Source organism: Bos grunniens, chromosome 2, assembly GCF_055505025.1.
Source record: "Bos grunniens cultivar Pamir isolate PY7600 chromosome 2, Bosgru_T2T1.0, whole genome shotgun sequence".
NCBI classification, from domain to species: Eukaryota; Metazoa; Chordata; class Mammalia; order Artiodactyla; family Bovidae; genus Bos; species Bos grunniens.
Window position 1 is genome coordinate 76817456 of NC_141166.1, and position 25344 is coordinate 76842799.

The 25344-nt window shown below is 39.6% G+C and overlaps 1 protein-coding gene across 16 annotated transcripts in view; it reads left to right on the forward strand.

Annotated features, from left to right (window-relative positions):
* The window catches only part of THSD7B (thrombospondin type 1 domain containing 7B), a 1262144-nt gene that overhangs the window by 750208 nt on the left and 486592 nt on the right, over positions 1-25344 (forward strand). For all 16 annotated transcript variants that reach the window (XM_086367910.1, XM_086367918.1, XM_086367926.1 and 13 more), the window contains 2 exons: positions 1324-1558; positions 7961-8076. In XM_086367910.1, coding sequence (XP_086224036.1) covers positions 1324-1558; positions 7961-8076 — 351 coding nt within the window. The remainder of the gene's footprint in view (positions 1-1323; positions 1559-7960; positions 8077-25344) is intronic.

The window sequence follows — 25344 nt, forward strand, 5'->3', positions numbered from 1 at the left end:
CATAAGAAATGGGGTCAGGTTCAAGAGAAATGAAGATTTTCATGTTCTCAAAGTGCAGTGGCTTCCTCCTTTTGTCTGTTATTTTTATGAAAGGAGAAAAAAGTCAATAGTGTTTAATGGGGGGAAAATAACAAGAATAACAAAATCAAGGTCACAAATCTTCTCAAGCATTTGGCCCACTGAATAAATCATTATGCTGTGGGAGAGTCAGGGGGAAGCATCAATGCTTTAGATAAATACCAGTTTTTACATAGATATAACATTGTGAAAGAAAAGATAGTAGTGAAATGTGATTGTCTGACTCACCCACGAGTGTAGGAACGCGCAATCGTCTGGTCTCCCTGCCAGTGGATAACACATTGTCAGATATGATTTCAGAGTTTAAGGGTGAGCTCTCTCCTGCCAAACTTGAAGAGAGATTTCTGGATTTCTCAAATTGCAGTAAAATGCACTGCTTGAGGAAGGATGTATGTTAAAGTGGTTCTCTGAGAAAAATCATGCTGTCTTAGGAAAGAGAACCCATATGCAGGTAACGTGTGTGAGTATTTGTGTTTGAATAATACCACTTCAAGGTCATGGTCTATTATATCTAACTGGCTAATTTATGTCAGCATAATAATATTAAAATAAAAGCAGGTATCTTTGGGATTTATCTCAGAGATACATGACACAGAGGTGAGCAGTAGAATCGATTGATCTTTTTCAAGCAAGGCTTTTTCAGGGCCTCTGCTGCACCAAGGGGTACTGGGAACACACAGCAACAGGTTCCCTAACTTGCTCGCGCACGTGGGGGTGAGGGTAAGGGTGTGTCTAGGGCTCGTGGCTGGAGGGGTAGTTTAGCTGCTTTGCCCACCCATTAATGTTGTGGGCAGGAGGCATGTTCAGTAACCTGCTTTTGCTCCAGGCTCTTCAAAAGTGACAGTTGGATTTTTTCATCTCTTTGTACCTTGTGTTCCGAATTTGTCCCAAGTGGGAGTGCACAGCGTTATTTTTAGTCCCATACAGTTTCTTTGTATTTTGTTGCTGGAGGAGAGGTATGTCCAAGTGAATTGATTTTTTTTTTTTTTTTTTACATACTGTTGCCTGTTACTGAGAAGAGAAAGGTGAAGTATATCGTCCTCAGGTTGTTACTCATGACAGAACAACCGTGCTCATAGAGTCAGAAACATTGTACAGTGGCTCAGGTCTTAGGAAGATTGTTCTAAAAGGCCATCTTTCTAGAACATTGAAACAGGAAAAACAACAAGAATGACAGGAATAACAGCAACAATATGCTAATAATAGCCACAGCGATGTATTCTTTTTTTCTTTTGATATTTGCAGGTGGAAAACCATGCCCTCCTAGTCAGGCCCTCCAAGAATATCGCTCATGCAATGACCATTCATGCATGCAGCTCTACTGGGAGACATCACCTTGGGGTCCCTGTTCTGAAGACACATTAGTAACTGCCCTTAATGCAACCATTGGCTGGAATGGAGAAGCTACATGTGGTGTGGGCATTCAGACACGGAGAGTCTTCTGTGTCAAGAGTCACGTGGGACAAGTGATGACAAAAAGGTATGATCAATAGTTTATTGAAAGTACATGGGATGATTGCATAGTTGAGTGCTTTTAGTCAGATGCATTTTTGAGCACTGAATATGTCCCAGTTTGTACTAGAGTAAGAGGTTTTTGTTTTGTTTTGTTGGAGTCTTGTCCAAAGGTAGACACTCTTCTAAGTTCTAATATATGCATTCATTGAAGGATAACAGTAAATATAATGCCCACAAATTTGAATCTGTTTGAATAATCAACTTTTCTACAGTTGATATCAGTATTTCTGACTCTTTTCCAATCACATGATGACTAGGTTCACAACAAGGTAGGTTATGTACTTTGAAATATGGGGCTGTGTTATACTCTTCTTTAGATCCCATTGGCCTTGTCTGAGGTGAGACATAAATCCATACAGCCATTTTGAATAGACTAATTCATGTCCTCCAGTATGTTTACAATCTCAAGGCTGCTCTGTTCTGCACATAGAAATGTAAATTGAAAAAAAAAAAAAAAGAATTTGGACATGGGGGCTAGGATAAGAAAAGGCTCAGGAATAATTTCAAGTGATGGAGGAAAAAAGAGTAATTGACTGGAGAGCTCAGCTGTGGGGGGTTCTTCTCTAGACCAAATGAGAAAACATAACTCTTCTTCAAGTGCATGCAGGAAGGCTCATGGAAAAGAAAAAGTAAGTGACCTGGTTATATACAGAGACTGGGTGACCGGCTTGTCCATAGAGATTTGCAAGTGGCCATGCTGAAAGACCCTACCCCAACCACAGTACTGGTGGGTAACCAGGATGGGTTGGTTCAAGCCTTGGTCTAGTGTCACAAATTCCTCCAAAAGTTTTAAGTTGAGAAAATGAACTCTCTCTTCTTTCTGTTCATGATGCTCTAAGTATTTGAGTGGAGAGTTGCCATGCCGTGGTCACGCCTGGTGGAAAAAGCAGGAAGAGAGAGTAAAACTAGAAAGAGAGAAACTGGAACAGAACAAATATCAAGTTCTGGTCCCTTCTCACTTAAGTGCCCTCCTGCTTTTCCTGGCAACGTAGGCAACTACATTTGCTCTTCTGCCTAATTCAGTCCAGTTTGTGTTGCTGTCATGGACAACTTAAACCTGATTAACTTCATCTCAGGGCACCATGATGATAAGCTCTGGGCCTTATCCACAGTGTCATGGAAACTACTTGAGCTGTGTGTAAGGAAAGTTACAGAAGCTCAGTTAAGGGAAACAAACTGCTAATGGCAAAATCAGGACAGATTGGCCAGATACTGCTGGTGTTGGAGCATCAAATGAGCAGATGGCTATGAAAATGGAAAGGAAGATAAATTTGACTTGAAGCACAATCAAAAAGACTTCCTCTCTTTCCCCTCCTAAATGTGGCTTCCAAAGGTTGGATGTAGCTGGGGCTGGATGATCTTCCTTGTTGCCACTGCAGATTTTAGAACCATGACTGGCATGTCATTATTGTCCAAAAACATTTTTAGAATCCATGAATTAATTAGACCTGTGTGTAGGAAAGTAAAATGATTTGACAGGGGATGGATATGAGATGCAGAAGTTTGAGAAGCTGATGTTTATTTTTTGCTTTAATAAGAAATATTTTATCTACCATGGTAAAGTTTGGCAAAGGGGACTGCCATGAAAAGTAATAAACAGATCACATGAATGACCTTCTGCTCTTATTAACTCATAAATGTTAATTCTGCTTTAGCATATAACTCTGGGTTGCTTATGATATTTTTAGAACATCAAATTATATCACTTGTATGTTTTAACTTACCTGGTATCCATAACACCATGTGGACTGATAGAGTCAATGGGAGATATAGGCAAACGCGAACAATAATGTTTGCATATCACTTCGTTCAGGTGTTAATCTAATTCTTGGAGTTATGGTAAAATCCTGAAAGATTTACAAAGATATTATGCAAACAAGAGAACTACTTTTATCTTGAGAAGGATTGCAGCCCTGATAATGTTCATTTTCATAATGTAGATTTTTCAACTGCTTAAAAAAGATGCCAGAATTATTAGCTTGAATATACAAATAAAAATAAACATAGCTTAGATATAGGAATAAATGCTATGCGAAATGCAACAAACTATTATTCTTTAGAATGATGAGAAAAATTAGCATTCCTGAAGCCTGATCTCCCTTCCATAAAACTTTTCACCTTTGGCCCAAAATAGGAAATATCCACACTTGCTATGAATGTAGTTTATTTTTTTCTTAGCAAAGGAACATTAGAATTGAGACTGACAACTGCCAAATACATTATTGAACCTATTTAGACATGAAAGGTTGGGTTATATGTTCAAATAGGCCTCTGCTTCCTTATCTAGCCTTATGATTACATTGAATGATAGTTTTTTTTATAAAAGTTTCTAAGCTCATCAGCTTATAAAAATATTAACTGAATGATATTTTGTGACCAGATAAACCAGAGTCAAAAGGTTATAGTTTAAAACATAATGAACAAATACATATGGATTTGTTTGATAATTTTCATAAGACTAAAATATTATTACACTGAATAACCTATCGTGTTAACTCAGTTTTGCAACAGAGAAAAATGAATTGCACAGATGTTTTCCCTAACACACACATACATACATGCCCACACATAAGGACATTGCTAATTACTTTTTGCACTTTTAATGAGGCTAGAGACTTAACAGTCTAGTTTTAATTCTTACTGTATGTCTCCAAACGATCCTGCTAAACAAGAGGAGGCTGCATTGACTTAAGTAAAGTTAATTAAAATTCTTGAGGTTAATGAGATTAATTGAGCTAAGAAAATAATACCTAGTGTCCAGTGAAGCACATAGTGAGATTATCAGCAAGAGAAAGTATCCTTTGCTTTGCCCTTTCAAAAAGTATGCTTTTGCTCTTTTTTATGTGAAAGCTGTTGCAGAGAAAAAAAAATTCCCTGCCATTTGTTAAATCCTTTGGGTGAAGGTAGTGGCAATAGGAAAAGAAAATATCCTAAAGAAAGAGTGGCCTTCAGAGTAGAAAAAAAGAAATGTGTCTCCATAGACTGGATGGGCTTAACAAGATGTGTTTGATACTCTAAACCCATTGTACTGGGGTGCACAGAACTCCTTGCAGTTCTTTGCTTCCCAGGATTGGGGTTCTGGTTTCCTTGTAACTGTATAGGTAAGAATGTTACCATTGTATGAGTAGTAGAACTGATCACATCAGAAAATGAGGACTAGCTAGGGTGCAACTCAAACAGGAGTGAAAGCTTGAGAGCTTATTGGGATATGTGGCTTTGTTTCACTTCTCTTTTTCTTTTTTTCCCAGTTGCAATGTGTGAAAAAATAATAAAGATTAAAATCACACAACTCAGAACGTTCCAAAGGTCATGTAAGGCACTTTCTGAGAAAACACTGGGCATTTGGTGAGACATAGTAATGGGGAGCTCCATTAACACATTGAATGTTTACAAAGTTGGCAGGTTGGGATGGCCCCTCAGTCCGGGGGTTGAATGACTATGTCTACCTCATGATTATGGGCACATAACTGAGAAATGGCAGACCCCTGTAGATAAGTTTGATGCCTTTCAGCACAGGAATGGAAGCCTCCAGGGCAACCAGGAGGCAATTGTGGAATACTCCAGTGTAAGTTCTGGAAAAATATATGTGTTGAAATGAAATGCATTCACCCTTTTAGCAAGAGTATTGCCAATCTAGGATCAGAGTGTTATATAACAGTAAAAAGTATAATTTATGACAAAAGGCAAGAAGCCATACTGTGTTTACTAGCTAAAATGTGAATCCATATGTTACCCTAGTTTTTAAGGTTTCAAATTTGTTTTGGAAATGACTAGATAAATTTGCCTTATTTCCCCAGGGATTTGTCTTCAGGCTCCAATGGCACAGAATGCTTTTCAATCATTCAGTTAGTATTACTAAATATTTACACAACATTAAGATCTGGCATTTTTTAAGAAATGATATGAGGTGAAACTCTACCATGAAGTCATTAAAAATTAGTACCTATATAACGCATGCCTATGTGTGCGTGCATGTGCACACACACACACACAGAAAACCAGCAGTGCAACAAATATCAAAAACCTTTTAGTGTCAGTAAACAATAAATAAAATAAACATTATATTTCTTAGGAGCTATGTGGAACTTAGGAACTTATGTGCTAGCGACTTAGCACATAAGTTGCTAATGGTCAAGGAGAGTATTCTTGATGATTCAGAGAAAATTTATGAAAATTGAAAATGTGATCCTGGGAAAGGTAAACATCATGTAAATAGAAAAGAAGAGGTAATTGACCTTTAAGGAAATTGATGTCTTCTAAATAAACCTTATTGGCAGAAGAAATGAACAAAAGGTTTCACTAGCAAGAGAATATTTGGCTCTTATCAGACCAGAAATCATACTTCAGGAAAGCCCTTAGTTCATGGCCTCTATAAAAGCAAGATAACCTGAATTTGAGCTTTGTCCCTGAGGGGATGATAGTGTTTCTGTCTTAAGGACTTAGACGAAGAACACTGGGAAAGGGGACCATGATATGAAGAATTGATATTATGGCCACTGAGTATTTATTGTGAGTGATGCTAATAAATCAGAAATTTAGAAGTAGGCCATATCAGTTCCCCAAAAGAGATTAACACCTCCCTTACATAAAAATAAAAACCAAAACCAAGGGACACAAGGCCACTTTGGGAGGTGTGGGATGGGTCCATCACCTTGCTTGTGGACATGGGAACACAGGGGTTCGCATATATTCAAACTCATCACATTAAATGGGTGCAGTCCTTTCCGTATCAGGTATACACAGAGGTAGAGAATCTGCCTGCCAGCGCAGGAGATGCCAGTTCAGTCCCTGGGTTGGGAAAATCCCCTGGAGAAGGAAGTGGCAGCCCACTCCAGTATTCCTGCCTGGGAAATCCCATGGACAGAGGAGCCTAGCAGGCTATAGTCCATGGGGTTGCAAAGAATTGGACATGAGTGAGCACACACACACACACACACACAACAACATAACAATATACCTCAATAAAGGTATATTTAAAAGTTGAAAAAGAGATTAAAACCTGCTTCTAATTGAAATGAACAAAGTCCCTGGGGAATAAACCACCCTCTCCAGAAAGCCTGAAGCCAAGCCAGCACCACAGGCATTTCTGAGCTGTTTGTGATGTCTGAGCATGTCCTGACTGGGTTCCCTGTACCCTCAAACCCTGCTGCCCCACTGGGAACACAGGAAATTGACATGTTTCAAGTTGCACTTTCGTTTCCAGACAGATACCAGGAGAGACTGGAGGGGAGATGGAGTAAATAGCAGTTCAGTTTAATTTTAGTAGCTTTCAAGGGATGACTAAAGAACTTGGGGATGAGTTTAGTGCTTTTTGCTAGTTCTACTAAAGCATGACATCAGTTTTCCTTACCAGAATAGCTTGCTTAAATAATACTTTGTGCTGTAAAGACACTGTTTTTTCTATTGTTATGTTCATTGAATTGACCTATTTGATAGACAGTTTTTATGTGTGTATATTAAGGATGATTAATAATAAGGCCACCAATAATTAATTTATTGAACAGTTCCTTTTCTGTGAGTATATACATTCCCATTTTAATGTGTTTTCAAGTATTATATGCTTCTATATATTATTATACAAGTATAATAAAATAATACAAAGGGCCTGATGGTGAAAATTGGCCACACCTTCCTCCACTTAGCATCCCACATCCCAAATACAACCCCTTTTTAATGATTTTTGTATTTCATTTCTTCCTTTCTCTGTCTTTATTTTGACTGGATAAGCATTCACATGGTTCATAAATTATAACAAAATACAAGGAGACATATAATATACAACAATGAATGGCCTTGCACTCAACCCTGCTCTCATCCATCCCCTTCCTGCCTCCTGTCCTGCCCCTGGCAACCACTTTATTTCTTTCTTTTGCTAAATCGCTTCAGTCATGCCCATCTCTTTGCTATCCCGTGAACCTTTGTCCGTGGAATTCTCCAGGCAAGAATTCTGGAGTGGGGTGCCATGCCCTCCTCCAGGGAACTTTTCCGACCAAGGGATCGAACCCGCATCTCTTGTCTCCTGCATTGACAGGCGAGTTCTTTACCACTAGCGCCACCTGGAAAGTCCTTATTACTTTCTTACCTACCTCCATTGTAAATATAGCATTATGGCTACCAACTACCAAGTGTATATCCTTACCCCCCTCCCTTTCTGATGCTTTAGTCTCTAGGTCAAGAGAAATAAAGTTTGTTGTATGCTCTGCCTCCTGCTCTGAGTCCTTGGGCGAGTAGCTTCTCCTGGATCTTTCTCCTCATGTCTGTAAAAGGAACAACAGGGTCTCAGTGTTTTTAGTTATGAATCCTATGGTTCTGTGTCAAACTACTTACTTTCTCCAGGAGATATTGATCGAGTCTTTCACATTGGCAGATGTCCAGAATCTACTCGGCCAGAAACTGTACGCGCTTGTCTGCTCCCGTGCAAAAAAGACTGTCTCGTGACTGCTTTCAGTGAGTGGACTCCCTGCCCAAGGCTGTGCCAACCAGGTAGGTTGCTGTTTCCTTAGTGCTCTCTGCTTCCTGACCACTTGATTGCCTCCTCCACTACTGAGTCAGTGAGAGATGGGGGAGCAAGGGCTCCCTTCTTTTCCTTTTGCATATAACCCAGGCAATGAAGTTTGTAAAATTTGTAAATGAAGTCTTAGCTTTCTAGAACCATTATGATTTGGCAGGGAAAATATATTTTGTTGTTCTATGCCATGATTTTACAGCTGTGTGCTGTAGGAGTTCTTGTCTTTTGTTAACACTGTTGTGGTATTTTGAACAGCCATTTAAATGTGGCATGAATACCATCACAATTTATTTGTGGATCCTGTGTGCTTAAGCCTGACTCCAGGCATCTTCATTAGAATGCAGGGCCTTCAGAACTGTGCACATATCACTGATAAATATAAGCCTGTGGAAGAAGAGGGGCCAATACATTAAAAAGTATTGAACAGGTGCAGAAGTCAGAAGTATATGATTTGTTATTTCTTTACTCTTAATGGTGATGCTTTATACACTTAGGTATATTTGGGATGCTATGATCCAGGATATTTAATAGCTAAGTCCTGACAAACACAGAGGAGCACTTTTGTAAAATGACTGCCTTTCTTAGAATGGGTCTTCTCCCCCATACCTGTTTCAGTTCCCTGATGAGCTAGTTCCTGTTGAGATACAAGAACTGCTAGTTCTAAGGCCCTGTTTTGACCTAAGACCTGGAATTAATAACTTGGTCCCTTTTCCATAGTCTCATACTCTTATCTTGGGTCCTATGGATCTCACTATTGCCAGAGTAAGAAAAGGCACACCCAGGGGAAGGAAGGATGGAAGCATATTAACACTAGTGCTCAAAGCAAAGTGGGTCTCATCCACATCTCCTTGGCCTTGTGTTGGCAATAACATCCTCTCATTCAGGGCCTGGCTCTTCCTGTGTCTCTGCATTAGCCTCCTGGAAGAAGGGAAAGGAAAGCAGGTCATTCTGCAGGAGAGAACCTGCCACAAATACTGAGCTTATTAATATGTTTCCTCGGAAGTCCAGCCTTGGGCATCTAGGATCCCCCGGTCATTCTTTGACTTACACATCTTCACGGCAGTGACATGATGTTGCAGCAAACACCGACACACATCTGTCTGCCACTTCAAACCGCCTCTCAGTGATTGGCAAGGGGGCAGTGACAGCTCTTGAAGGTTATCATCATCAGTGTCTTACATTGCACTGGTGAGGTAGCCACATAAAGTTCTTCTGACTGTACCATTTCATCTTTTTAATGATCTTCTGTCACAGTGTTAACAGAGTAGCATGCAGTAAATGTTGCTTATGGGTAGAATCAGAACTAAACATATGGAATACAGAAGAGCTTGGAAAATACAGTGGGATATTTATCTGATCTTTTGAGGGGTGGAGACAGCAATCTCTTTTAGGAACTCTCCAAAACTTGTTTTCCTAAATAAAAATTCAAAGTAATTGAGCTGAATGAACAGGGTATATGGAATAGCCAGGGGAATGTTATTTCCAAACAGAATGGGACAGAAAAACTGTGATCTTTATTCTAAACCATTTGAAAGGCAACATCGAGGAGGATGGATTTTGAAGTTTTAATACTAATGTACCTGAATAATATTCAAGCTTTTAAATATAAGTCTTGGAAAAATGCAGGAAGATAATATATGAAGATGGAGGTTTATTGAAATGCAGCTGTTTCTTTTAGTTTCTGTCTCATAAGAGATTAGCATAATTCCTCTGTTAAATGGCTTTAAGAAAGGAAAAGGTTAAATTAAAAATAATACCCTACTGGCAGCCAGATATTGGTGGTAGAGCTGTCAAGGTCCCTGGACACTTAAGAAGGCATATTAGTTTTGTTGAGTCTGTGTGCCCCAGTGGCCAGAGATTACTTTAGCTACTGCTATTGCATGCATTCTATTAGTACTTTTGAGAAAATTCTCTCTGCTGCATGGGCGTCTTCTCCTAGCACTGTGAAAGGATGGAGGAGTCATAAGCCATGTGAAATAATTGCTCTTCCAGCAATTTCAGATTTTACTCCAACTTCCAGAGATTCAATTAGTTATTTAAATGGGTGGCATTATAATGAAAATAGTTCTAAGCCTCTGTGGTCTCTTTTTAGCCTCCAATTTTTCAAGTCTAGATAATTCTTTTCACAGCCAGACAGTCAGGGGACCTGGAGAAGCATAGATTCAATTTTCAGATTTCTTTCAGCTTCAATCCTATTTACCCTGATGTTTAGTTCATACTTTGGGACCAATATATTATTAAATAACTGTGGGTTAATTAGGGGAGACTATGATAGGGAGGTTATTGGAGGAATTGGTATTGCTAATTCTATGGTTTTCAAATTGCATTGACTCTGAATCACCTTGAAGCATTATGAAAATGCAGGTTTTCAGCTCCATGGCTAGAAATTCTGATTCAGTAAGTATGGGATGTTTCTAAAAATTTGTGCTATAAGAAGTCACAGCTGAATGGTGATGTATTATAGTTTCACCCTTAAGATAAGAAAGGATCGTAGATTTGTGAACAAATGCTTGACCTCTAGGCACACAGCCTGTTTTTCAGCTTCCTGAATGCACCATATTCTTCCCAGCTCAAGCATGCTGGAGTATGATGGCTAAGAACAGAGGTGCTGGAGGCACATGGCCAGAGCTGAGTTCCAAGTTTTGCTCTGTGACAGTGGATACCTTCCTTAATCTCTCTGTGCCCCAGTTTCCTTATCTGTAGAATAGGGTTCATAACCGCACCTACTGAAAAGGAGAATACTTAGAGCCCACACTGCCTTGAATGGAGCAGGCACGGGGCAAGCATTCCTATCGTCGTTCCAAGCCTCTGCATCTGCCTTGTGGGATGCTGGAGCTGTGTTCAGCTACCTCTCCTTGGTCCTCCAAACTCTGTATCAGCACAGAACTGCTGTAGCAGCCTTTTTTGAGGAATGTTATGTTCACCTTCCTAACTTCATTAGACCCTCCCCATCCATCTCCCCATCGACGTTAACTAGATCATCCTACAGCATCTTGCATCTCCCCCTTATGGCACTCCTATACTTATCCTTCCATGTTAACGTTGCCTTCCTAGACTGCAGGCCACAAATGCAGGGACCGCTTCTGTCATCCTCACCACAAGATCCTTTAAACCTGGCATAGTGTAGGGTATAGTTGTCACTGAATAAACATTTTTTGAATGGACAGATGTTCCGTAAAGAGAGAAGAAAGTGTGTCTTTGAATCCGGGCAGTAGATTCTCTGTCCTTGAGAATGTCCTTCAAAATGTACTTTGGGAAATAATGTTTTAAAGCAATACTTATCAAATGTAAATGCTTATACGAGTCTCCAGAGGATCTTATTAAAATATTATGTAAGTTATAATTCAGTAGACCTGGACAGGACCTGGAATTAGACCTTGGTATAAGCTCCCAGGTGATACCTGTATGTTGAATACAAAACTCCAGAGGTAAGGGTAGGGTAAGTTAGACATTTTTGACCAAGGCAATGACCTGACCAAAGTTATAAAGTGAAAAGTGTAGACTAGGGACAGACTAAAAGATGGGGACACGGGTAGGGTGGGTTGAGGGGTGGAAAGAAGTGATTTAGCCTAAGTTGAAAGATGAGAATGGGATGGGGGTGGCAACTACTAGTGAGGATGGAGGATGCAAAGATGGATGAGTGTGAGGAGTTTACATTCCAACCCCCAAATTTGCCTACACAATGGGGTCATTTAGAGATCTCTAAAACGTCCCGATGCATGAATCCTACTGCAAGACATTACGATTTAATAGGTTTTTTTTATGACCAAGGAAATTGCATGATTACATGACTCCAAAACCAAATCCATTCTAAACCTCTCAAAAAGCCAAGGTGGCTTCCTAATGGCAGACTGTCCCTGGAGTGATTTGGGTTTTAGCAATGGATAAGTTGTATCAGGTTTTATTTGGTCCTGGCTGGGTTTATGATCCAGATTCTTACAACTTAAAAGTATTCTCAAGCCATGAATAATCTCATTTGTAGCTACTCATGCTTCCTGTCTTTTTACTCCTGTTCATCTGAGTATCTCCTTAAAGGATTAATGGTAGTCCCACATTCTTCTAAGCAAATCAAATAGCTATCAAGCTGTGGTCCTATTGTGGACTCTCCAAATTTTAAGTCCCAGTAAAAACATTAGCCAAATAATCAAGAACCATTTGGTGATGTTCTTGTTAATTTCTCTATTCTTCCTTCTGTCTGTAAAGCAAGTCAGTCAGTTCAGTTGCTCAGTCATGTCCGACTCTTTGTGACCCCATGGACGGCAGAACCCAAACCTTCCCAGTCCATTACCAATTCCCCGAACTTGCTCAAACTCATGTCCTTCAAGACGGTGATGCCATCTGAAATCTCATCCTCTGTCATCCTCCTCCTGCTTTCAGTCTTCCCCAGCATCAGGGTCTTTTCCAATGAGTCAGTTCTTCACATCAGGAGGCCAGAGTATTGCAGTTTCAGCTTCAGCATCAGTCCTTCCAATGTATATTCAGAATTGATTTCTTTTAGAATTGACTGGTTTGATCTTGCAATCCAAGGGACTCTCAAGAGTCTTCTCCAACACCACAGTTCAAAAGCATCGATTTTTCCATGCTCAACTTTCTTTATGGTGCAACTCTCACATCCATACATGGCTACTGAAAAAAGAAAACATAGTTTTGACTAGATGAAACTTTGTGGGTAAAGTAATGTATCTGCTTTTTAATATGCTGTCTAGGTTTGTCATAGCTTTTCTTCTAAGGAGCAAGTGTCTTTTAATTTCCTGGCTACAGTCACCATCTGCAGTCACCATTCACAGTGATTTTGGAGCCCAAGAAAATAAAGTCTGTCACTGTTTCCATTATTTCCCCATCTATTTGCCATGAAGTGATGGGACTGGATGCCATGATCGTAGTTTTTTGAATGTTGAGTTTTAAGCCAGCTTTTTCACTCTCCTCTTTCACTTTCATCAAGAGGCTCTTTAGTTCCTCTTCGCTTTTTGTCATAAGGGTGCTGTCATCTGCATATCTAAGGTTATTGATATTTCTCCCAGCAATCTTGATTTCAGTTTGTGCTTCATCAGGTCTGGCATTTCCTATGATGTACTCTGCATGTAGTTAAATAAGCAAGGTGACAATATACAGCCTTGACTTACTCCTTTCCCAATTTGGAACCAGTCCATTGTTCCACGTCTGATTGTAACTGTTGCTTCTTGATCTGCATACAGATTTCTCAGGAGGCATGTAAGTTTATCTGGTATTTCCATCTCTTCGAGAATTTTCCACAGCTTGTTGTGATCCACAAAGTCAAAGGCTTTAGTGTAGTCAATGAAGCAGAAGTAAATTTTTTTATGGAATTCTCTTGCTTTTTCTATGATCCAATGGATGTTAGCAATTTGATCTCCGGATCCTTTGCCCTTTCTAAATCCAGCTTGAATATCTGGAAGGTCTTGGTTCACCTACTGCTGAACCCTAGCTTGGAGAATTTTGAGCATTACTTTGCTAGCATGTGAGATAAGTGCAATTGTGCAGTAGTTAGAGCATTCTTAGGCATTGCCTTTCTTTGGGATTGGAATGAAAACTGCTCTTTTCTAGTCCTATGGCCACTGCTGAGTTTTCCAAATTTGCTGGCATATTGAATGCAGCACTTTCACAGCATCATCTTTTAAGATTTGAAATATCTCAGCTGGAATTCCATCACCTCCACTAGCTTTGTTTTTAGTGATGCTTTCTAAGGCCTGCTTGACTTCACATTCCAGGATGTCTGGCTCTAGGTGAGTGATCACACCATCGTGGCTATCTGGGTCATTAAGATCTTTTTTGCATAGTTCTTCTGTGTATCCTTGCTGCCTCTTCTTAATATCTTATGCTTCTGTTAGGTCCATGCCATTTATGTCCTTTATTGGGCCCATCTGTGAATGAAATGTTCCCTCAGTATCTCTAATTTTCTTGAAGAGATCTCTAGTCTTTCCCATTCTATTGTTTTCTTATATTTCTTTGCATTGATCACTTAGGAAGGCTTTCTTATATCCTTGCTATCCTTTGAAACTCTGTATTCATTCAGATGGGTATATCTTTCCTTTTCTCCTTTGCTTTTCACTTCTCTTCTTCTCTCAGCTATTTGTAAGGCCTCCTTTGACAACCATTTTGCCTTTTTGCATTTCTTCTTCTTGGGAATGGTTTTGATCACCACCTCCTGTAAAATGTCAGGAATCTCTGTCCATAGTTCTTCAGGCACTCTATCTATCAGATCTAATCCCTTGAATATATTTGTCACTTCTACTCTATAATCGTAAGGGATTTGATTTAACTCAAATGGCCTATTGATTTTCCCTACTTTCTTCAATTTAAGTCTGAATTTTGCAATAAGGAGCAAAAATAAAGCAAATGCCTGAATAAATATTCAATATTATTTGCTTAATAATAGCTGCAATTTATTGTAGAGGTTCTCAGACTCAGGCCTGCCCTGGTGGCTCAGACTGTAAAGAATTTGCCTGCAGTGCAGGAGATTTGAGTTTGACCCCTGGGTTGGGAAGATCCCCTGGAGAAGGGAATGGCTACTCACTCCAGTATTCTTGCTTGGAGAATTCCATGGACAGAGGAGCCTAGTGGGCTACAGTCCATGGGGTTGCAAAGAGTTGCACAAGACTGAGGGACTACCACATTGTTTTCATTTCTCAGACCTGTGAAGTTTTGTTTTTCAATGAACAACCATCTGAGACTCACCTCATCCCACGTTAGAATCTCTTCATGTTAAAGGGACATATTCAATTTTAAAACCTACTGTTAGTGACACCTGTAATGGGGCAGGGATGAGACACACTCATTTAGTACTTTATCCTTTCAGGGTATCTTCAAATACATTTTAGCCTATCATTGATAATTACCTGGTTAGCCTTTAGAAATTAATTATCTTGGCCAATGATCTCATAACTATCATACTTAATGTTTTTACTTTAAAGTCACAAATCAGGACTGATTTTCCAAAATTTCTCTCCAGTTACCTTTAAAGAGTTTCACTTTAAAGTTTCAACATTTAATAATACAAATATCAGACAGGTAATAAAATTAATATAATGCTAATAGAAAATGAATGAAATCGTTCAGTCATGTCCAACTCTTTGCGATCCCATGGACTGCAGACCACCAGGCTCCTCTGTCCATGGAATTCTCTAGGCAAGAATACTGAAGTGGGTAGCCTTTCCCTTCTCCAGGGGATCTTCCCGACCCAGGGATTGAACCTGGGTCTCCCTCATTGCAAGCAGATTCTTTACCATCTGAGCCACCAGACTTTCCTGGTGGCTCAGAGGTTAATGCATCTGCCTGCAATGTGGGAGACCCGGGTTCGATTCCTGGGTGGGGAAGATTCCCCTGGAGAAGGAAATGGAAACCCACTCCAGTATTCTTGCCTAGAGAATTCCATGGACAGAGGAGCCTGGTGGGCTACAGTCCATGGGGTCACAAAGAGTCAGACATGACTGAGTGACTTCACTTTCAATAGAAAATATTACGGATTAATAGAATGTAGTCTTATGTGGCCATCACCAAGTAAAAATGATCGCCAGCTCATGGCTACCCTTGTTTTGCTTGTATTACTGTTACCAATATTTCATTGCCAGTGGATATTTTTGTAATGATTCCGAGATGTTTATATCACTTCCATGGAAGGTAAAAATATGTAAGTGGTAATGTTATTTGACAGTTTGGTAGATAAAATGTGGCATATTCAAAATAGCTTTTCTCATAGATTCCTAGAAACTATAGAGTTAATGATTATTTGTAAATTTATAGAAATTTTAATAATTTAAAGCTGAGGGAACTCCTTTAACCTTCCTCCCTAAGGGGCAAGCTGGTGAGCAGTGTCATGGTAACTGGAAGACTGAAGGCAAACTGCTGCTGGGATTTGCTAGGACGTTTCATTTGGTGGGGTCCTTTGCTCTTGGATCAGACCTCCTGGAGTTATGTCTTGAGTTTCCATTATCAATGACAGTTTGTTGTTGTTTTTTTTTTTCTCCAATGTCCAGGTGGTATACTATATAGTGGTTAAGAGCATGGAATCTCAAGTTAGACTCCCTTGACTCAATGCCCATTTCTACTGTACAAGTTACTTTAGACTCATTTTCAGTTTTGTTGTGTTTCAGCTTTCTCATTTCTAAAATGAGATAATATTGACACCCAATTCATAGCCTGGTCATAAGGATTAAATGAGAATAGGACACATGGCAGAAATTTCAATGGTAATGATGATGTAAGTTCCTTAAAATCTGGTAACTTGTCTTTCATTATGTTGTTACCCTGCACTGTCTAGTCATCCATGTGCTAGTATTATGGCACTTATTTCCTGTCTGCGTTTTTCTTGGACAGGTTATAACATCCAGAGGGCACATCATGGGCATTCAGTAAATGTTGTTGAATGAATGAGAGAATAAACTCCATATCTTTCCCATTACCAGTTCTAATTCCCAAAGATGTTGCTCCCAATTAAATGAAGCCAAAACACTAAAAGGTTATTCAGTTGGTCCAGGCCAATTAGGGGAAAAGGTATTGGTCATTCAGAATGTCAGATCCATCAGAAGCCACATTCTGTCCATTCAAAGGCATACTAGCATCAGCCTCTGTCTTTATTCACTCTTTTCATGCAGATATGGTCCCCTCCTTCTCCCCAAAGGCTCATACATACTTTAAAAAAAATTAATTTATTTTAATTGGAGGCTAATTACTTTACAATATTGTGGTGGATTTTGCCATATATTGACATGAATCAGCCACAGGTGTACATGTGTCCCCCATCCCGAAACCCCCTACCACCTCCCTCCCTATCCCATCCCTCTGGGTTATCCCAGTGCACCAGCTTTTGTCCTCCTGGAAAACAGAAGATAGAATGCTTATTTACACCCAAGTAATGGTGTTTGCATAATCAAAGATATGGGGCCTGGTACACCAACACCCAAAATAAGGTTGAAGGTAATATAATGATCTAATGACTTACTTTAAGAAAGTGACTTAGTCCAAATCTAAGTTACAACCCCTATAAATTTTGGATGTTTTCTATTTCCAAGTGTTTTTCATAAAATAAGATGTGTATCTCACATATACATACCAATCCACAACCCAATACCCAGAGTATGGGTGCCTTTGTTTTTATAGGCTCCATTGGGGGAGGCTGTGCCCCCTTTACTGTATAATTTAAAGCCCATAGATCCCTACATAGCCCGGTACTCAATAAATATTCTTGAAAATTTAGCAGGAGAAATGACAAACACTCAGGCTTGTAGAAATTACAGTTCTCAATCATCCTCCTGCCAAACCGAGGAGTTCTGCTGATAAAATTCATAAAAGACACAAACACTTTACTTCAATTCATACATAGAAAAAAAGATATACATTAAATTATTTTTTTTTCCTCACCTGTGTGTGTGTGTTTCCTTAAAAATTGGTACCTTCTGTCTGTCCCTATTAAAAGTCTGTATGTGGTAGATTTAATTTGACAAAAAAATCAAGTTTGGCAAAAAGAAAAATTTTTTTAGTACAGTTCACTAGAGCGCTATGATCATCCAGTTGTGGAATAACACCTTTGGGTTGTAAGGAGAAATGCTGCTTGGAGGGCCAGGCTTGTAATTGGCTTTATCTGCATCCCCCACTCAGAGGACATTTTAGTCCATGTGAGAGCGGACAGGGAAGCCTTCTCGGTCCGCACTCTTCCTCCTATCCCTACTCCCTCTTCTTTCTGGACCAGAGATAGATGTATATTTACAGGAACTTGGAGTTCACAGTATCTCTACTGGGATTTATCTTTGCCTCCTCCAGTGGCCTCCTCCAGTTGCTAATTCCTGTCCAACTCTTTTGCAGCTCCCTGGACTGTAGCCCACCAGGCTCCTCTGTTCATGGGATTTCCCGGACAAGAATACTAGAGTTAGAGTGGGTTGCCATTTCCTTCGGAGAAGGCAGTGGCACCCCACTCCAGTACTTTTGCCTAGAAAATCCCATGGATAGAGGAGCCTGGTGGGCTGCAGTCCATGAGGTCGCTAGAGCCAGACACGACTGAGCGACTTCACTTTCACTTTTCACTTTCATGCATTGGAGAAGGAAATGGCAACCCACTCCAGTGTTCTTGCCTGGAGAATCCCAGGAACGGGGGAGCCTGGTGGGCTGCCGTCTATGGGGTCGCACAGAGTTGGACACGACTGAAGTGACTTAGCAGCAGCAGCAGCAGCAGCCATTTCCTTCTCCAGGGGATCTTCCTGACCCAGGGATTGAACCCACGTCTCATGTATTGGCAGGCGGATTTTTTTTGTTTGTTTGTTTGTTTTTTTAACCACTGAGCCACCTGGGAAGCCCTTCACTCCAGGAGGTAGATTTAATTGTATGTGATTAACAGGTGAGGAATGCCTAGCTTAAAAAGATAAGGTAACTGGTCGGAGGTTACCCAGCATGTCAGAAGCAGAGCCAGGGTTGGAAGTGAGATTTCTCTGACTCAAGGGACTGCCTGTTTTCATCCCACAACAAGCCCTGTTTTCACATGGGCACAGCTTATCTTGCTTGTTTACTAGCAATTCAAGAAAAAGCTGGATATCCTCAAACCTATGGCACAGGCTCTGTACAGCACAGATCTGCTCCATAGAACTTTTACTTGTGCTCTCTCATTGACCATCAGGACAGTTTCATGATAAAGGAGCAGCTGTTGTGTTAGTCCTATTTCATAAAAGAAGCAATGGGATCTTCAAGGGAAGCACTCCTTATTGCCTGGTTCAATGGGAAGAAAGACTGAGTCGAGATACCTAGTTTATTATTTTTAAACTTTTTATTTTATTTTTTAAAAAATTATTTATTTTAATTGGAGGCTAATTACTTTACAATATTGTAGTGGTTTTTGCTATACATTGACATGAATCCACCGTGGGTTTATATGTGTTCCCCATCTTGAACCCCGCTCCCACCTTCCTCCCCATCCCATCCCTCTGGGTCATCCCAGTGCACCAGCCCTGAGCACCCTGTCTCATGCATTGAACCTGGACTGGCGATCTGTTTCACATATGATAATATACATGTTTCAATGCTATTCTCAGATCAACCCACCCTCACCTTCTCCCACAGAGTCCAAAAGACTGTTCTATACACCTGTGTCTCTTTTGCTGTCTTTCATACAGGGTTATCATTACCATCTTTCTAAATTTCATATATATGCATTAGTATACTGTATTGGGGGAGATTCCCTGGTGGCTCAGATGGTAAAGCATCTGCCTATAATACAGGAGACCCGGGTTCAATGCCTGGGTCGGGAAGATCCCCTGGAGAAGGAAATTGCAACCCACTCCAGTACTTATGCCTGGAAAATTCCATGGATGGAAAAGCCTGGTGGGCTACAGTCCATGGGGTTGCAAAGAGTCGGACACAACTGAGTGACTTCACTTCATATATTGTATTGGTGTTTTTCTTTCTGGCTTACTTCACTCTGTATAATAGGCTCCAGTTTCATCCACCTCATTAGAACTGATTCAAATGTATTCTTTTTAATGGCTGAGTAATATTCCATTATGTATATGTACCACAGCTTTCTTATCTATTCGTCTGCTGATGGACATCTAGGTTGCTTCCATGTCCTGGCTATTATAAACAGTGCTGTGATGAACATTGGGGTACATGTGTCTCTTTCAATTCTGATTTCTTCAGTGTGTATGACCAGCAGTGGGATCGCTGGGTTATATGGCAGTTCTATTTCCAGTTTTTTAAGGAATCTCCACACTGTTCTCCATAGTGGCTGTACTAGTTTGCATTCCCACCAATAGTGTAAGAGGGTTCCCTTTTCTCCACACCCTCTCCAGCACTTATTGCTTGTGGACTTTTGGATAGCAGCCATTCTGACTGGCATGAGATGGTACCTCACTGTGGTTTTGATTTACATTTCTCTGATAATGAGTGATGTTGAGCATCTTTTCATGTGTTTGTTAGCCATCCGTATGTCTTCTTTGGAGAAATGTCTGTTTAGTTCTTGGCCCATTTTTTGATTGGGTTGTTTATTTTTCTGGAATTGAGCTGCAGGAGTTGCTTGTATATTTTTGAGATGAATTCTTTGTCAATTGCTTTGTTTGCTATTATTTCCTCCCATTTTGAAGGCTGTCTTTTCACCTTGCTTATAGTTTCCTTCATTGTGCAAAAGCTTTTAAGATTAATTAGGTCCCATTTGTTTATTTTTGCTTTTATTTCCATTATTCTGGGGTCCCATTTGTTTATTTTTGCTTTTATTTCCATTACTCTGGGAGGTGGGTCATGGAGGATCCTGCTGTGATTTATGTCAGAGAGCGTTTTGCCTATGTTTTCCTCTAGTAGTTTTATAGTTTCTGGTCTTACGTTTAGATCTTTAATCCATTTTGAGTTTATTTTTGTGTATGGTGTTAGAAAGTGTTCTAGTTTCATTCTTTTACAAGTGTTTGACCAGTTTTCCCAGCACCACTTGTTAAAGAGATTGTCTTTTCTCCATGGTATATTTTTACCTCCTTTGTCAAAGATAAGGTGTCCATAGGTGTGTGGATTTGTCTCTGGGCTTTATATTTTGTTCCATTGATCTATATTTTTGTCTTTGTGCCAGTACCATGCTGTCCTGATGACTGTAGCTTTGTAGTATAGCCTGAAGTCAGGAAGGTTGATTCCTCCAGTTCCATTCTTCTTTCTCAAGATTGCTATGGCTATTCGAGGTTTTTTTTATTTCCATGCAAATTGTGAAATTATTTGTTCTAGCTCTGTGAAAAATACCATGGGTAGCTTGATAGGGATTGGATTGAATCTATAGATTGCTTTGGGAGATACCTAGTTTAAATCAAACTTGCTACATTGCTTTGCCTGGTGAACCTGTAAAGTTACAGAAAAAAGAAAAAAAGCCAGATAAATTCATACTCATCCCTAAAACCTATAACTCCTACATTGCTTTGCTTCATACCACTGCCTCTTCCTATAAAAGTAAAAACACCTATAATTTATTGACATGTACAGTCCTTTTAATAGTTACTTCAATTCTATATGGAAAGGACTATTACAGCCTCATCTTACACAGGAGGAAACAGAGACTTAGATATGAGTCCGAAGATTTCAAAAGGAACAAATGGCAAACCATGTAGAATCCTAGGCTCTTCACCATTCATTCAGCAGTAAATTATTGCTGAGCAATCACTATGTTCCAGGCACTGTGCTGGGTACTGTGTGCATGTGTACTTAGAGTGGTGTGTGAAGCACACACAGCCCTGTCTTGTGGGTAGTGCTGAGTAGTGGAGGAATATAGAAGCATTGAACACATAGTTGCCTAGATGAATGGCAGTTACAAAAGACGGTAGGAGCTCTGCAGAAATGCAGGGACCTATGAGAAAAGCTAGTAAGGAAAATCAGGATTTCCTGTGTCTAGATTATTTTTCTCCTCATCTCTATTCATTGCCCATCCTACTAGATGTACAGCCCTGCTTGCTCTGTGGAACTTGACCTGATCATCCTGCTGGAAATAATCACTTCTCACTCCTGAGTCTCATAACACTGTCTGAATGGCTTGCATTCTCACTATTGGTAAATGTGTTTCGTGTCCCTCTGAAGAAACATGAAGTCCGTGAAGGCTCAACCCTTTTCAGTTTCTATTCCTAAAGTGCCTGGTAATAAACTTAACAGAATAGAATTCAGTATATCTGTGATAAATAAATGGATGCCAGTTAGAACTTACTTGCTTCAGCAAACCTAGCAGACTACTAAAAGGAATTATGCTCTGCCTTTGCAATTAAATTTCTTTTATAACACACGATGATGCTGGCAGTGGAAGATGTGGCAATTTGAAAATCAGATGTCATCGGTTTCCTGGCAAATGGGATTAAAATGGAAACACATCCCAAGTCTTTATTCATTCATTCACTTGCTCACTCATTCAGTCACTCATTTTTTGTCTAGTAAATCTGGGGTTTTAGCTATTAATATTTCAGTGAGTTTATATGAGTATCTTAAGGGAAGCAAGGGCTATTGGATTTCTAATTCCTAAAAGTATTTTCCTACTAGAATTCCACACTTTAACCAAGGTCACCAGCTGAGGCAAAATATCTAAGGAAATGCAATAAAGTCAGAGTCTTTTAAATATATAACTGAAGGGTATAATGTTGAATTGCAAAAGTGTGATCATTGCAGTCTTTCAGTGGCCTCAATTGATTCAGAGATAAAACTTAGAATAGTTAGAAGGTAGTTAGGTTTCTGAAGGTTTGGACAATATAATTCTAGCTCAGAATTACCTGGAATGCATGTTAAAACCCTAAGAGACTCCGATTTTGAAGTCAGGATTGAGAGTTCCAAGTCTTCATATTTAAACAAACTGCCTAAATCATTTTAAGACACATTAATGTTTGAGACCCACTGACCTGGAGAAACATTTAACTATGAGTCAATGGATTCTTTAAAAAATGGTGTAACTCACCTCTACTATATCGTTCTAATCCAGTCTGTTTTGGTTTTCAAGAAACAGAGGTCTTTCTATAAAGCTTTCAAAGCTACAATAAGTAAAAAGAGGCTTGTTGGGAAATTAGAACAGGAAATCTCACAGATGTCCAAGTGTACATGTAAGAATTAGAAATGCAAACAGGACCTGAGGGTTTTTGCTTCAACTCTCAGAGCCAGTGTGATTCTCCCAGCTCTGCTTCTCTGTGTATATCTGCTGTTCTACAGATTCTAACAGGTGTCATTTGAATCTCTACTCTTCCAAGTAGGAGATATAAAGTCCCCAAATGACTGTCTGCTCCTTACTCTACAAAATGTTTTAAGTCAAGAACCCAGCATGATAGAAGCTTCCTTCCCTTCAGGTTCTTTATTCAACTTATTACCAAGAAAGAGACTTTGTTGGCCTAGTTTGTGTCAGTTTGGTCCTTCTATCACACAGCAGCCCATGGATTCATCATTCTCCTCAAGTCAGGAGCCTTCTAGAAGGGGAAGGCAGCAGGAACTGAAAGGGACAGTGATTGTTCCCTGCTGAGACCAACCTCTCCAGGATACCCATGTTTAGCCCTTTGGGAGAGAATTCAGAACCTAACTTCCTCTCTTAGGTTGCTGTCCACCTCTCTTGGTGCTGAACAATAGGCAGAGGAGTAGCTGAATCTGCCAGCCTGCTTCAACTCCAAAAGTCATCCTTTTTTCACGTCAAAGTTTCACTTTGGGAAGAGAGCTGTTGTAAATTAAGTGGAAATACAGAGAAGGAAAATGAAACTACAGGGAATATAAATGCAGTAGAATGACAACTTCGTGTAGAACAGAAACTGGGAAGAGAGAAGGCATTCACCCTGAACGTGATCTGGGCCAGAAATTTCACTTCAAACAGATAAAATATGGACTCTCCATGTACTTGAATTCATATCAAAATGCTTATGATATTATTCCTATCCAGAGTCTATCATAAACAGTCTTGTCTTGGTTGTTTTTTTTTTTTTTTCAGAAAAGCTAACATACCATACAAAATCAAATCAATAAAAAATCAAACAAAATAATCGAATGTAGATTTGATGCCTGAAGTTCTGTCTTTTACACCTGGAATCCACTGTTGTACCTTCTAGTTTGCATTTAAAAGTTGGTTTCAAACTCTATTAATCTCCTTTATTCAACAGTCAAGCTACACTACCATAAATAAATCCTGTGGTTCACATGGATATTCATAATGATTTATTGTTAGCCTTGGTGGCAAAAATCTGTGTTTCTTTGAGGGTGAATGCTCTTTCTTTTCAATATGTTTTTACTTCTGGCTGGTTTATTTCTCACATCTATAGAATTCTCTGCAGACAATACAATATAACAATACAATATAATCCTTATTTGCCTATATAGGTGAATGAGTTGCCTTTCAGAAACCAAGGTACCCATTCTAATTAGTAGTTTATTTTTAGACTCTCAGTGTACTTTCTACAAAGAAATAGAATAAATTGCTTTTGCTTTAGCTTGGGTATTACTTTCAGTTTATTAAATAGTTTTCTACAGTTAAAAAGGATAAATTAATTATTTTTCACTTCCTTGGCTTTGATCCAATGTAAATGTGACTTTCAATGAGAGTGTGGTTTCAGGCAATCTTTGACTCATTGGACTAGCTAATATGATGGTAGGCTTTTGAATGATTTAATTTGTATTACTAAAACAAAGCCTAAAGTTGAGTTAATGTTGGGATCTTAATATATCAGTTTGGAGCTACAGGTGTTATAAGGACATCAAATAATTTATGTATGGTAGCAAATCAGGAAGATATGAAATCCATACTCAAAATGAAGCAGGTGGTTAATGGTTTGGACAACCAACTTTTAAGTGTTCAGTAGAAAAAGTGTCACTGAATATCCTGCTAATCTCTTGAGGTTCATTCATGATTAAGTTACTACATGGAGATGGTTCAGATAGAGTAGCTACTGAATAACATGGTTTCATTGATAAGGAAGAAAATATCCTAAAATAAGTATGCTAGGAATGATAGATCCTCTGCCATTTGAAACCCAAGTTTAATTTTGTTTGCTCTGATACCTAAAATATGTATTATCATGCATATTATCATAACTTTATTTGGAGACCTTATGGGTGATAGCCAGGGTCCAAATGTAGCCTGCATGGGTGTGATGACAAGTTCTGTGGGAGGTATGATCTAACTTGAATCAACAATACCTCCCACACTGCTGAACAACCACAGCACTTTTTCAACTGTTATTTGATTACATTCCATTTCACACTTAATTATATCCTGTCTTGAGCTTCTTTCTAATTTGTTTATGTGTAGTGTGAGAAGCTCAAAGACCTTGGGAATCTAACACACAGCAGACTCCTGATGCTGCCTTTTCTCAGTCGTGTGTTCTGAAATTTAGATAACCTCTCTGAGAATCTGTTTGCTCATCTTTAGCAAAAATATAATGTGTAGCATAGCAAGACAGCTTGGTTCCTAGGGTTCTCTTACCCTCTGTGAAGAGCTGCTGCTGCTGCTAAGTCGCTTCAGTCATGTCCGATTCTGTGTGACCCCATTGACGGCAGCCCGCCAGGCTCCCCTGTCCCTGGGATTCTCCAGGCAAGAACACTGGAGTGGGTTGCCATTTCCTTCTCCAATGCATGAAAGTGAAAAGTGAAAGTGAAGTCACTCAGTCATGTTCGACTTTTCGCAACCCCATGGACTTCAGCCTACCAAGCTCCTCCATCCATGGGATTTTCCAAGCGAGAGTACTGGAGTGGGGTGCCATTGCCTTCTCCGTCTGTGAAGAGGCTGCCCCAGTAATAGTTGCTCAGTTGATAATCCCTACCTTGTCCTC